At 53.0% G+C, this 13088-nt stretch overlaps 1 protein-coding gene across 1 annotated transcript; it reads right to left on the reverse strand.

The window, feature by feature from the left end:
* Window positions 1-1019: 1019 nt before the first annotated feature.
* Window positions 1020-12019, reverse strand: LOC128326159 (uncharacterized). Its single transcript, XM_053252451.1, has 5 exons — window positions 11888-12019; window positions 10626-10826; window positions 9225-9490; window positions 8213-8358; window positions 1020-3106 (listed from the first exon to the last, which is right to left on the reverse strand). The coding sequence occupies exons 1-5, from the start codon at window positions 11959-11961 to the stop codon at window positions 1100-1102; spliced, it is 2694 nt and encodes an 897-aa protein (XP_053108426.1). The 5' UTR covers window positions 11962-12019; the 3' UTR covers window positions 1020-1099.
* Between the last annotated feature and the right edge of the window lie 1069 nt (window positions 12020-13088).

Raw genomic sequence — 13088 nt, forward strand, 5'->3', positions numbered from 1 at the left:
CCCCCCGCAACAGCTCCTCTCTCACAGATGGTCCTACACACACACACACACACGCCTGCCTGGGCTTTTCTTAGCAAGCGGTTGCAAGTGGGGAGGGCGCACCTCAGTATTTCTCATCTCCTGGCGGGCTTCCCAGAGATGGGCTGGCCGCCATAGGAAGCATGGTGCTGGATTTGGATGGGCCTGGGCTCTGAGCCAACAGGGCTTTTCTTAACGCTTAGCAGTTACCTCTGGTGATGAATAGCTCGGACCGGGAAGCCAAGCCCTAGTCACTTACTGGAGGCAGGTGGGCTCTTTGGGCGCACTAGAGAGACTGATAACGGCTAGCTCAAAGGGCTGCAATCTCCTCTCTCACCACCAGCAGAGGGGGCACTGTGGAGTAGCAAGGCTTAGGGCAGCCACTTCCTCCACCTGCAAGCTGAGCTGTCCCAGTGATGCAGGGAGGGCGGCTTCTGGGCCCTGCTGCCATATTTCTCTCCACGCACAATGGTGCTATTCCAGAAACCAGCTAGAATTACTGGTGGGGTGTGGGGGACAGTGTTAGTTTCACTCCGCCAAGGGCTCTGCTCCTTTCAGTGGCTGTGGGCACACACAAGGCCCCTCAGTGCCTCTCAAGTGACCCACCACAGGGCCTGCCTCCTCTCTCCATGTCTCTCACTATGAATGGGTACGTGAGAGGCAATAAGCTTGCATAGTATCCTGGCCAAGAGTGTGAGATGGGATGCCCCCAGCTCAGCCCTCACCTGACCAGTGAACTTCCAGAACAGCTCTTGGGCAGTCCCAGTCTGTAAGACCGGGAAGATCATGCCAGCCGCCAGGTTGGTGTCAGGGCAGCAGAGATCATGCCGGCCGTGTTTGGTATGTGTTTTCCTGTGTGTTTACAGACCGGGGTCTTCTCTTACACTCTGCACCTCTAGAGGTGGTGTACGTGCAACACCACAAGGGCATGTGGAAGGGTCTGTGGCAGCCAAAGGGCCACAGCCTCCGAGGGGCAGGCTGTGAGGAGATGGGCAGCACACTGCAATAAACATACATTTATTTCCACCTTGGTTTGCTATAGAAAGTGCCACAGGAGTTCCTTCGGGGGCACTTGGTGCTGCTAAGACCTGTTCATGTCAGTGCCACACTTGTGCTCGGGCACAGGTGCTGCTGAGTTCTTCTTTTCTCCGCATGGGCTCTCTGTCTCCCCACCTGGGTTGAGGACTGTTGGGTGTCCTGTAGTCTGGGGGGGCGTAGTCTGGGGAGGGGGAGTCTGCTTGTGCACGGTGATTTCCACTACTGCGGGATTTGACCATGTCTTGCCCTTCTCCTTCCTTATGGCTTGCAAGAACTTTTCAAACATCTTAAAGAAGGCAACCACGGTGCTGTTGGCATCTGTGAGAGAGGGTTTGGTTTGTGATGGGGCTTTGGCCTGGGGTTGAGCGGGGGGTTGAGCCTCAGGTTGGGGCTTGGGTTGAGGGGGGGCATCAGGCTCAGATTCAGGCCCAGGTTGAGGACGTGCTTCGGACTGAGTTTGGGGGTCAAGGGTGGTTTCGGACCCAATTTGGGATTGGGGTTGAGTGCTGGTTTCGGACCCAGTTTGGGATTGAGGTTGAGTGGTGGCTGTGGACTGAGATGAGGATTCGGGTTGAGTCATCGTTTCGGAACCAGTTTGGGATTCAGGTTGGGTGCTGGTTTCGGACCCAGATTGGGATTGAGGTTGAGTGGTGGCTGTGGACTGAGATGAGGATTCGGGTTGAGTCATCGTTTCGGAACCAGTTTGGGATTCAGGTTGGGTGCTGGTTTCGGACCCAGATTGGGATTGAGGTTGAGTGGTGGCTTTGGACTGAGATAAGGATTCAAGTTGAGCTGTGGTTTCAGACCCAGTTTGGGATTTGGATTGAGTGGTGGCTTTGGACTGAGATGAGGATTCAAGTTGAGTGGTGGTTTCAGAACCAGTTTGGGATTCAGGCTGAGTTGTGGTTTCGGACCCAGACTGAGATTGAGGTTGAGTGGTGGCTTTGGACTGAGGAAGGGATTCGGCTTGAGTGGTGGTTTCAGACCAGGTTTGAGATTGAGGTTGAGTGGTGGTTTTGGACATGGTTTGGGATTGAGGTTGAGTGGTGGTTTCAGAACCAGTTTGGGATTCAGGCTGAGTTGTGGTTTCGGACCCAGACTGAGATTGAGGTTGAGTGGTGACTTCGGGCTGAGGAAGGGATTCGGTTTGAGTGGTGGTTTCAGACCAGGTTTGAGATTGAGGTTGAGTGGTGGTTTTGGACATGGTTTGGGATTGAGGTTGAGTGGTGGTTTTGGACATGGTTTGGGATACGGATTGAGTGGTAGTTTTGGACCCAGTTTGGGATTCAGGTTGAGTGGTGATTTCGGGCTCGGCTAAAGATTGAGGTTCGGTGGTGGCTTCGGGCCGAGGTAGGTCTTCGTTTTGAGTGGTGGTTTGGGTTTGGGATTTGGGCTGAGTGGTGGGTTTGGGCTCAGGTTGAGTGGGAGCTTCAGGCTCACGTTGGGACTCAGGGGAGGTTGAGGGCTCAGGTTGGGGTTTTGGATGAGATGAGGCTTCAGGTTTGGGTCGGGGCTCATTTTGATGTGGGGCTGCGGACTCTGGGTGGGGCTTGGTTTGGTGGGGGGCTGCAGGATTTGTGCTGGGCTCAGTGCTGCTCACCACGTTAGAAGAAAATGTCCAGGGCCAGGAAAGGGGCTTCAGGGGAGGCCTTGATGGGGGCGGGATGTCTGATGCTGTGGTGGGCAAGGGCTCTGGTGTGGGTACTGCTGTGGGCCGGGGCGCGTGTGTAGGGGGCAGGGAGGAATGGGGCCAGTGTGTGTGTGGTGGCTCAATGCTCCCCATGGGCTCCAAATGAAAGGTGACAGTGGATGAGGAGTGGGCTGTGGGGGAAGGCTGAGTGCCTTCGGTGGAGGATGGGGGCTTTGTCGTGGGTGGGGGCTGAGGCATGGGTCCAGTCCACCCCTTAATCCAGTCGTGGAAGTGCTGCGTGGCGGTGTAGACTCCTGGCTTGTGAGGCTGAGCGCAGCCACGGCCCCAGCTGGTGACGCCAATCACCCAGAATGGCCGCGAGGAGTCTTCCCGGCACATCAGGGGGCCTCCGCTGTCTCCCTGCAGCAACAAGACAGACGGCAGACAAAGGGGTGAGCCACAGTGTGCATCCGACACAGAGCACGAGGGGGAGGGAGCAGCCGCCCGTGGGTCTTCCTGGGGTGGGGAAGGAAGAGCTGCCTTGTTGAGCAGGGCAGAGGTGCACCTGGGTAGTTTTTAAGCCTAGACCTCCAGGCCTTTGGAGGTCCCCCCCCCATTGCAAATTAAGCATCATCCCCTTACACACAGAGACACACATCATGACACACACACAGTATTAGGAACACGTGGGTTCTTGAGGGCACAAGCAGCAACCGAACCCACAAGAACGTAGGAATAGAAAACCGGTCTATTTTTATGCAAATAAGCATGGGCAGAAACATTTCAACGTGCAACTGAACATAGTCCCATCCCACATATTTCTTTCCCCACTCCCCCCTTGGTCTCTAAAGCAGAGGACGGACGAAAGAGGGTGTGGGGGCCCTGGACTTTGGCCCCAAGGTCCAGGGGTAAGAGTGCCTCTGCAGCAGGGCGGAGGGCTGTGCTGGGGGGAGGCAAGGATGTGTGCTGGAGCACGCGGGAGGCACAACCCGCCTGCCACTGAGGAGGTGGCTGGCAGAGCAGCAGGCCGCCCAAGGGGTGGGGGGGAGAGGGAGGGAGGCGCTGTCCTGCGGGACGGAGTGGGAGCAGCCGCGTGCAGGGCGGCAGAGGCGGCTCCAGGAGGCGTCCGCATGCACTCCCCTGCAGAGGGCGGGAGAAGGCCCCAGGCAGCAGAGGCCAGCTGTGCCCACAGCCTCCCCTCCTGTGCTCTCCCCATGCGGTGGAGTTCAGCAGGCTGCTCACAGATGACTTCTCTCCATCCGGTAAAAGGGGGGGGGTGTTTCCCTCCGAGATTCCATTTTGAGGCTTCACCCGCCTTTTAGGGTGGCTTATCAGGCAGCCAGAGTTTGAGATTAGCAATGAAAGCAAACACCCTGAACTGCAGTGCCAGCTTCTGAAGTATGGAGACCGGAAGCGACCCTGTCAACTCTGACTGGCCGTGGCTGCTCTCCAGGGTCTTTCCCAGCATTGCTGTCTGAGACAGCATGAATGGGAGAACATGAATGGGAGAACATGCAATGCCAGGGACTCGGGAGCCCCCTGCGTGCAAAGCTACAGGATGGGCCCTCCCCAGACACCAAGCCAGTGACTTGTTTTTCTAAATCAGGCATTTAGTGCTGGGTTGTTTTGTTTTGTTTATTTTCTACATTTTATATCTCGCTCTTCCTCCAAGGAGCCCAGAGCCCAACCCACATACTTAGTTTTCTCCTCCCAACAACCCTGTGAAGTTAGCCTGAGAGAGAAGTGACTGGCCCGGAGTCACCCAGCAAGTCTCATGGCTGAATGGAGATTTGAACTCGGGTCTCCTCGGTCCTAGTCCAGCACTCTAGCCACTACACCACGCTGGTTAGTGTTGATTTTAAAAAGAAAGGTAAACCACCTAGAGATGCATTGAGTGGGCGGTTTTAAATGTAAGGAATAAATAAAAAGACGTAATGCAGAGAGCACCCACGTTTGGTTCAGATGGCTTGCCAGGCAGCAGGAGGCGTGCAAGGGAGGTGCGGGAGAAGTGTGACGGACAGGCAGCCGGTCACAGGATGGCCGTACACGCAGGATTGTGGCCTCCCAGCGCAGAGAGCTGTGCGGGACCAGTGGGCTGACAGGGAGTGAGAGGCAAGGAATGGGACATCCGTCTGGCTTGCCGCCTTGCAAAGGACCGACAGCGGCATGTCCGGAAACCTCTTCTCAAACGTCACATGGGCAACAGTTTGAAATGTGAAGGATTTCAACTTCAACCATTATTCATTGTACTGAATATTGACCATATATGGTAAGTTTCAATCATAGTAAATCTGAATCTGAGAAAGACCTTCTGCTTTACTTGGGCATTATGCTGTTTTGGAATTATCGATCTGATTATTGAGGGTTAAGAATCTGTTCAGAACAATATTTAGAATTTATTCTAAAAAAGAAAAACCTTGTGGGGGGGGTGAGATAAACCTTTTCCCCAGCATAAAATAGTTCATTCAGCTAATTTCAGTGGCAAGATTGTGAATGCCAAAATGTTTCTGTACACACCCATAAACTCCTCAAAATGTATAATCTATTATATATATTGAAGAATTGATTTGCTTATGCGAACTAAAGTCATACTTGTGGATGATCTAAAGATACCAAATTTTGCATACACAGTCCTCACACACAAATTAGCTGACGTACTACATTTTACACCAGAATATGCTCAGTTAAAATTTAAATTTTGGGGGGTATTTTTTAGAAGAAATTCTGAATATCATACTACCCAATTACCTACAAATACCAAGTCTGCGTGGACAGCCCTGCCAATACTACTTTTTACACCAGACCTTGTGGAAAGGTTAAAAAGGAATGTTTTGTTTAAGAACTTCTGAATATAATCATCATATTTAAACTTATTGTTCTCAACATATTTTAAACACTCAAATAATCTGATCAATAATTCCAAAACAGCATCATGCCCAAGAGAAGCAGATCTTTCTCACATTTACCATGATTTAAATTTACCATATATGGTCATTATTCAATAAAATCAATAATGTTTGAAGTTGAAATCCCGCACATTTCAAACTGTTCTTCTCTTTTGCAAGCACATCAATTAAAAAATTCTATGACATATATTTAATTTCTTGAAACTTTCTCTAAGTGTAATCTATGCAAAGTGACTTTGCCCGGTGAACGCCAGCATGGTGTAGTGGTTAGAGTGCTGGACTAGAACTGGGGAGATCCGAGTTCAATTCCCAATTCAGCCATGAGGCTTGCTGGGTGACTCTGGGCCAGTCCCTTCTCTCAGTCTAACCTACTTCACAGGGTTGTTGTGAGGAGAAACCTAAGTATTTAGTACACCACTCCTTGGAGGAAGAGTGGGAGATAAAATGTAAAAATAAAGATTGGTGGGACCATAAAATTGAAAAAGTTGTAGAAAATGAAGATGCAAAAATATTATGGGATTTCTGACTTCAAACAGACAAACATCTGCCACACAATACACCAGATATAACTGTAATCGAGAAGAAAGAAAAACAAGTGAAAATAATCGACATAGCAATACCAGGGGATAGCAGAATAGAAGAAAAAGAAATAGGAAAAAACCACCAAATGCAAAGATCTACAAATTGAAATTGAAAGGCTGTGGCAGAAAAAGACCCAAATAATCCCAGTGGTCATTGGCGCCCTGGGTGCAGTTCCAAAAGACCTTGAAGAGCACCTCAACACCATCGGGGCCACAGAAATCACCATCAGCCAATTACAAAAAGCAGCTTTACTGGGAACAGCCTATACTTTGCGACGATATCTATAATAATAACAGCAAGAACATTGATAATAAAATTCAGCCATCCCAGGTCCTTGGGAAGGACTCGATGTCGGGATAAAACAAACCAGTCAATAACACCTGCCTGACTGTGTAAAATAAAAATAATAACACTTCACCTATTAGTAAGTACAATGAATGCACAACTGGAGGCAAAGGCTCCAAAGCTCTATGGCATCTTCTGAGCAGGAGTTAAATAGTGAAAAACCAAACACCACCCCCTCCCACATTCAGAAAAACTAATTATGAATTAATGGATTATTAATTAAATTTAATCTCTATTATGAATTGTGTGAAATTACCACAAAAATTCAAATGTTCTCTTTGGAAAATGATTTTTGAGGTATGTCTTTTTAAAAATTTAAATGTTAAGCGAGACTTAACATTTAATGCTAAGCAAAGTCCTCACCCCACCAAAAAACCTGTTTTTCACTTTCTTCAAGAGCCTTTCCCTCATTCTTGCCAGTGTCGTCAGCTGTTTTTGAGGAACTCTTCTTGATGTTTTTAATGTCAAAAGAAAAAGGAATTGACAGCCCAGTCCTATGCCTGGTCCCTAAGCCCCTGATGACTGTGCCCCGGAGGACTGCAGCCTCAGCAACCAAAATGAAGCAGGGATCTTGAGCCTGATGACATATCCAGCTATCCTGGGATGTAAAAGTGGGGAAAGGATCCCCAAAACATCAGTTCAGCCTCTGCTTTTATTTTTAGGTGTTAGGAACATGGGAAGCTGCCTTCTACCGGGTCCAGCCATTGGTCCATCTAGCTCAGTGTTGTCTTCACAGACTGGCAGCGGCTTCTCTAAGGTGGCAGGCAGGCGTCTCTCCCAGCCCTATCTTGCAGATGCTGCAGCCAGGGAGGGAACTGGGCACCTTCTGCAAGCAAGCAGGCTGGGGCTCTTCCCAGAGCAGATTTCCCCATCCCCTAAGGGGGATACCTTCCTGTGCTCACACTTCTAGTCTCTCATTCGAGTGCAAACCAGGGCAGACCCTGCTTAGCAAAGGGGACAATTCATACTCACTACCACAAGAGTAGCTCTCCTCAAGGGATGAATCAAATAAAAGGCTAGGGCATGTCGGAAGAGGGCATCCAATTTACAGGCTGTTTTCTCTGTGTCATTCATCACCTCAGGGTTGAGTGGTGGCCTTGAGATGACAGCCCTCAAAATGGCACCTGGGGGTTTCTGACCCCTTGACCCAAAAGATGGTGAACTTTGCCTCAGCAGGGCGAAACCAGAGGCGACTCTGGTGGAGATCTTTTACTTCCCCTACATTAATTTTTTAAAAATGCTATGACATATATTTAATTTTTGAACTGTCCCATATCAACACAAAACAACTCTGCCCGGTCAACTCCCCTGCTATTTTCATAGATTTGCATACTACTTTTCAAATAAAAATTGTCTCCTGAGGTGAGATTTATAAGAAACCAGTAAACTGATCCATAGCAACAACAGTAAGCCCATAGACTCCCACAGCGGAAGACCAAGCCATCGCAGTCAGACCAGCGAGAGAGCCCCCCGGCAAGCAAACAGGCCTTCCCTGGGTGGGTGCCAAAGCAGGCAGCGCTGATGCCAGGCCGGCCCCAAAGGCGGGGCGCCGCCTCAGAGAAGGCCCTCTTGTGGGTCAGCACCACCCGCCTCCTGTCAGCCAGCAGTGGGACCCTCAGAGGAGGATCTGACTTCCCGGGCAGGGTCACGCGGGAGGAGGCCGTCCTTGCGCCCCCCGCGCAGAGTGCTTTACCTGGCAGCTGTCGGTGCCTCCCTCCTCAAGACCTGCACACACGTCGTGTAGGCTGATGGCCCCGTTGTACCAGCTGCTGCTGTTGCACTTCTCCGAAGAAATGCGGTCGACTTGGGCCTCCTGCATGATGTCCGATGGCGGCTTGGCTGTGGGCGGGAGTAGCAGAAGGCAGCTGCTCAGTCTTGGCCGGGCGCCCGACAGCCCTGTCTCTGCTCAGCTCAGTCACGGCTCGCCCTTCCAAGCCAACGGCGCCCCAAGAGGAGCAGCTGCCCCTGCTTTCCAGCAACCGTTCCGATTGCTCCTCTCTCTCTCCGGCCCGAGAAGAACTGTGCTGCCTGGTGGGCCACTGTGTGAATCAGGAGGCTGGACCGGACCCAGCAGGGCTGCTCTGATGTTCTTAGGGCCATTTGTCAGGTACAGCTGTGCAGTTAACTGTGCAGCAGCTCTTCATGACAGACGGCCAGCCTGCAGGCAGCACAGACCTCATTAACGCTGGGGTGGGGGGGAGAGGAGTGACCCAAGCTGCCTGTTTTGGCCCCCTCCTGGCTTGTGAGGTCAAGCCGCTGCAGGGCCAGCTTGACCTTTGAATGCAGGCAGGCATCTCCAGCCTGGAGGCAGCACCCCCTGGACTGCCATCGGGGCTGGCGAGAAGATGCTTGCTCAAGGGAAGAGTTCCTGCTTGGCAGGCAAAAGATCTCTGGCTCTGTCCTGAGCTCGATGGACCAATGGCCCAACTCGGTGGAAGGCATCTCCCCAGTGCTCCTACGGGGCACTGGACAGGAGCAATTGCATGGCATCTGGGTGCTTTGAGGCCACACAGCGAAATATTCCTCACACCCCGGAGGGTGTGTTTGCTGTGGGGGATCATCTGGAGGCCACCAGGGCAAGGCTGAGAACAGCCCCCAAAGGAGGACCATCCCCGGGGGGCCTGACCGATGGCATTTCTGCTTCACGGCTGGACCACTCAAGCTCCCAGGGCAGGGTGGGGGGCTGGGGGTCCCTGGACTCTCACCATGGTCTCTCACGACGCCCCAGCCACTGATGTAGCAGTGGGTGAGCGTGTCCACCCTCACGGTGCTGTCGGGTAAACAGGCCGGTTGGATGAAGTCGCTGCACTTGATCGGCTGGTCCAGCTCCATCAGGGCAATGTCGTTCGCCTCCATGGTTGGCTGGTACTCCTCGTGCAGGACCACCTGCTTGACATAGCGCACATGGACCTCTGCGCCCAGGGCGGAGAGCTGCGAGGCACCAATCACTGCGCGCCAGTGGGGGAGATTCCTGGGGGCAGGAGCAGAGGGGGTGGCGGGCGCCGGTCAGCTCCAGGGAGTGGCTGGGTCACACACACCCCGGCTTGCAGGATGCTCCTTCCCACCCATCTGCTGATGGCCCCTTCAAAACATTTGCTTTCCTTGTTGCATTTTCCTTCCTTGTCCAACAACCCTGCGGCTTCCCGACCCCAACCACCAGCCTAATTCCCTCAGATTAGGCTGAGAGAAGCCCTCCTCACAGATTATGTTCAACCCAGGTTCATTTTTGAAACTGAGCGCAGGTACAGTCATCCACACAAAGACCTGTACACATGCACAGACATCTGTCCACGCGTACAGCATGGTGTCCGGATAGGGCTAGAGTGACTGGCCAGAGGTCAGCCTGCCAGCACCCTTTTCGGACATGGGCCCAAAGTACCCCAGCCCCTGGCACAGCGAAGGGGGCACTCTGTCTGCAAGGCAGCTTTCAGCCCCACCCACCCCACTCTGCTCTTCTCATGCTTTGGAAGGGGTTGTGGGCAACTCCGACCTGCCACAGGGGCCCACCGGTCGGAGATGCTTTCCCCCATACCTTTAGACCCCAAGAACCATGTTGATGACTTTCAGCTTGTTAATGTGATTTGTTAAAAAGCTGGGGCGGGTGCGGGGGGGAGAAAGACAGGGCTGGCCCTTCTTCCACAAAAGACTAATCCGCTAGGATCCTGGCTAGGAAGCCTGCCGAGGTCCAGGTCATGGGCTGGGCTGGGCTGGGCTGTGTGAGCTGCTGCTCAGAGCTCCTGTCCTGGCAGAAAGCAGAAAAGGGCTCCGGGAATGGATCCAGTGGCCAAAGAGGATAAAGACCCGAGGAGGCAGGCAGGCAGTGTGAGGAAGGGGCAAGAGCGTGGCTGGGGTGCTGAACGGAGCAGTAGCAGCTTGTCCTGGCGAACTGGGGCGGGGGGTGCCAAATGAGAGGCGGTTGCTCCCTCTCGTTTCTGGCCGTGCCGGCTGCTCTTCTCTCCCCCACCCTGCCCCACCCCAGCGTTAACCAGAACCGAGCTGCCTGCAGGCTGGCCATTCATCAGGGAGGGCCCACCGTCCGGTTTGGGACGGAGCCACGTGGCCCCAGGTAACGACTTCTGCCCCCGCCCTCGCTGGCCCTGGCTCACCTCTTGTTTCCGAAGCAGTGAGCTGCTGTGAGAACCCACCGGGCCGTGATGAGGGACCCGCCACATGTGTGCTTGTGCCCCGTCATGGTGGGCAGCTGCAAGGTGACGATCCACGGCCAGGCCCCCGGCAGGGCATCGGACCCGCCCGCGGTCCGCATGTGTTCAGCATGGCCGTGCACTGTGGGACGTCTTCCACAAATGCTGGAAAGAGACATGGTCAGGGCTCCCTTCTTGCTCCCAGCCCATCACGCACCGGCTGGAAGCGGCGGCACGTCCTTCCACCACGAGTGCGGCTGTGGGCCGAGTTTCCTCCTGCTGTGGCCCTTTTTTGCCCTCACCTTTCTTAGACACTGGTCTGGCCAGGCTTCTGCCTCCTCTCCTGGGGATGCCCTGGCCCCCGTCCCTCTGCTGCGATTCCTACCCCTGCCTGACTCCAACTCCATCCCTCCGCCTGCAAGGCCTGGGGCTTTTGCACTGCATGTTGATTTGGGGCAGCTGAGGGTCCACCCCCCGCCCTGCGGTGGGGCCTGTTCTGACCTGAAGACCAGTCCTCTCCAGGGGTTCCCAGACTTGGGTCTAGGGTTGCCAACATTGATTGGCTGGGGGCGAGGAAAGCAGTCTTTTGCTGCCTGCTCTCTGACAGACTCCATCCCTTCCTCGCCTTGGCCAGTCACTCACTGACTGACTGGTGAGAGCTTTGCTTTGGTTTCAGTTCAGCGTGCCCATCCCTCCCAGAGAGCCTGCCCCTGCCCCAGCCAGCGAGCAGCTCAGCAGCAGCCATTCATGTCGTTAAATTGAGAGGCGGGAGAGCTCTCACCACCGTTCCACCCTGCTACCACTCAGCAGTGGCTTTAAAAGTTAAAAAATAATATTTTTTTAAAGTGGTAAAAAAAATGGGAGAAATTGAGTCCCGAATGGGACGAGAATTTCTCCCTAGGAATGCAGGACATGCCACACAGTGCAGGTCAGTTGGCAACCCTTCTTGGGTCCCCGGATCTTGTTGGACTACAACTCCCATCACCCCTTCATCCCTTGTGATGGGCGATGATGGGAGCTGTCATTCAACAGCATTTGGGGACCCAAGGTTGGGAATCCCTGGTGTGATGCTTGGGGGTTCTCACGCCCTGCCCCCTTTTCCTACCTCTGCCTGGTGCCCTCTTCCCCCCCAGGGAGCAATTCCATGGCCTTGTTGCAAGGGATGCTCATGCGGAGCACCAGGGCCCTGCTTGCTGCTTTGGCCCCAGGCTTGGGCGGTCACTTACTCGCAGGTATCAACTATGGCATGGCTGGGCCAGGAAGTGGCAAGGATCTGAAGTACGAGGAGCAGCCATCTCATCCTCCTCGTGGCTCTGATCACCACATTCTCCCAGTAGTCGTGACATCACAAAACGCACGTAGTTAGACCTCATCCAATCAGCACCTGGGCAGTATGACATCACACAGGACTCCCTGCTCCCTGAAGATTCTGTTTTCTCTGGAACGCAGCAGCAGCATTAAGAGACTCGTCTGGGCCAGACCTCCTATCAAGAGCGCTCTAGTACTAACCCCATCATGGTGTTGTTGGTTTGCTGCCTTGGAACATGCTGCAAAAACAGCAGGAAGTTCCGCTTCCCTGGGTCCAAACCTTGACGTCCTCTCCAGCATGCTGTCCTTCCTTTTGCTCTTTTGCTTTCTCATCTCCTCCAGGAGGTTATCCACATATGGCTTTATGCCTCGGAGTATCTGAAGAGCGGATCTACTTCACAGCAGATTCACAAGATGTTTAATTTGGGGCATTAAGCAGACAGTTCACATAGTGTCTGCTCCTCTCTGCAATCCCTGGCAGATCTTTATCCTGTGCATTCCCAAAAGCTGGTTCCGGGTTTTTCCTCCAACCAATCCTCACAGATGAGGAGGTGAGAGACCTTTTGTTTTTGTATGTTCGTTTGACAGCCTTGCAGAAGAACAGCATGATGGGTTGCTAAAGGATCAAACAGCAGGACACTTAACCTGAGCCTGCCTAAACTGAGCCAAATCTTTGCGGATTTTTAGAATGAACTTGCCTTTGTGAGTGGATGCTTTCATCACCTCATGCCCCCCACCCCCCACCCCAGAGGCAGGGAAGTTTAAAGCAGAAATCATTGCATTCTCTGTCATGAAGAAAAATGCAGGCAAATCAGCTTAAAAAATGGGGGGAGGGCTCAGATTACAGCAGCTTGTAGTCTCCATTCTGCATAACTAAAGCCTATGTTAAGACCCACATTTTGCAGTTTGTGTTTGCATTTGACACAAGAATTTCTCCCTCCCCTTCTGGACTCCCTCCACAGAATTTCACCAATCTGCTAAAACCTTTTCACCCCGCCCGCATCAGCGCTTGAATTTCAAATACTCAGAGCAGACCATACCCAGCAGCTGTCAAAGTCCCCTTCCTTGAGTTTTGAAAAACGTCACTCCACACATCAAGGGAAAGTGGTGGGGCATAAC

This window comes from Hemicordylus capensis, chromosome 5 (genome assembly GCF_027244095.1).
Source record: "Hemicordylus capensis ecotype Gifberg chromosome 5, rHemCap1.1.pri, whole genome shotgun sequence".
NCBI lineage: Eukaryota > Metazoa > Chordata > Lepidosauria > Squamata > Cordylidae > Hemicordylus > Hemicordylus capensis.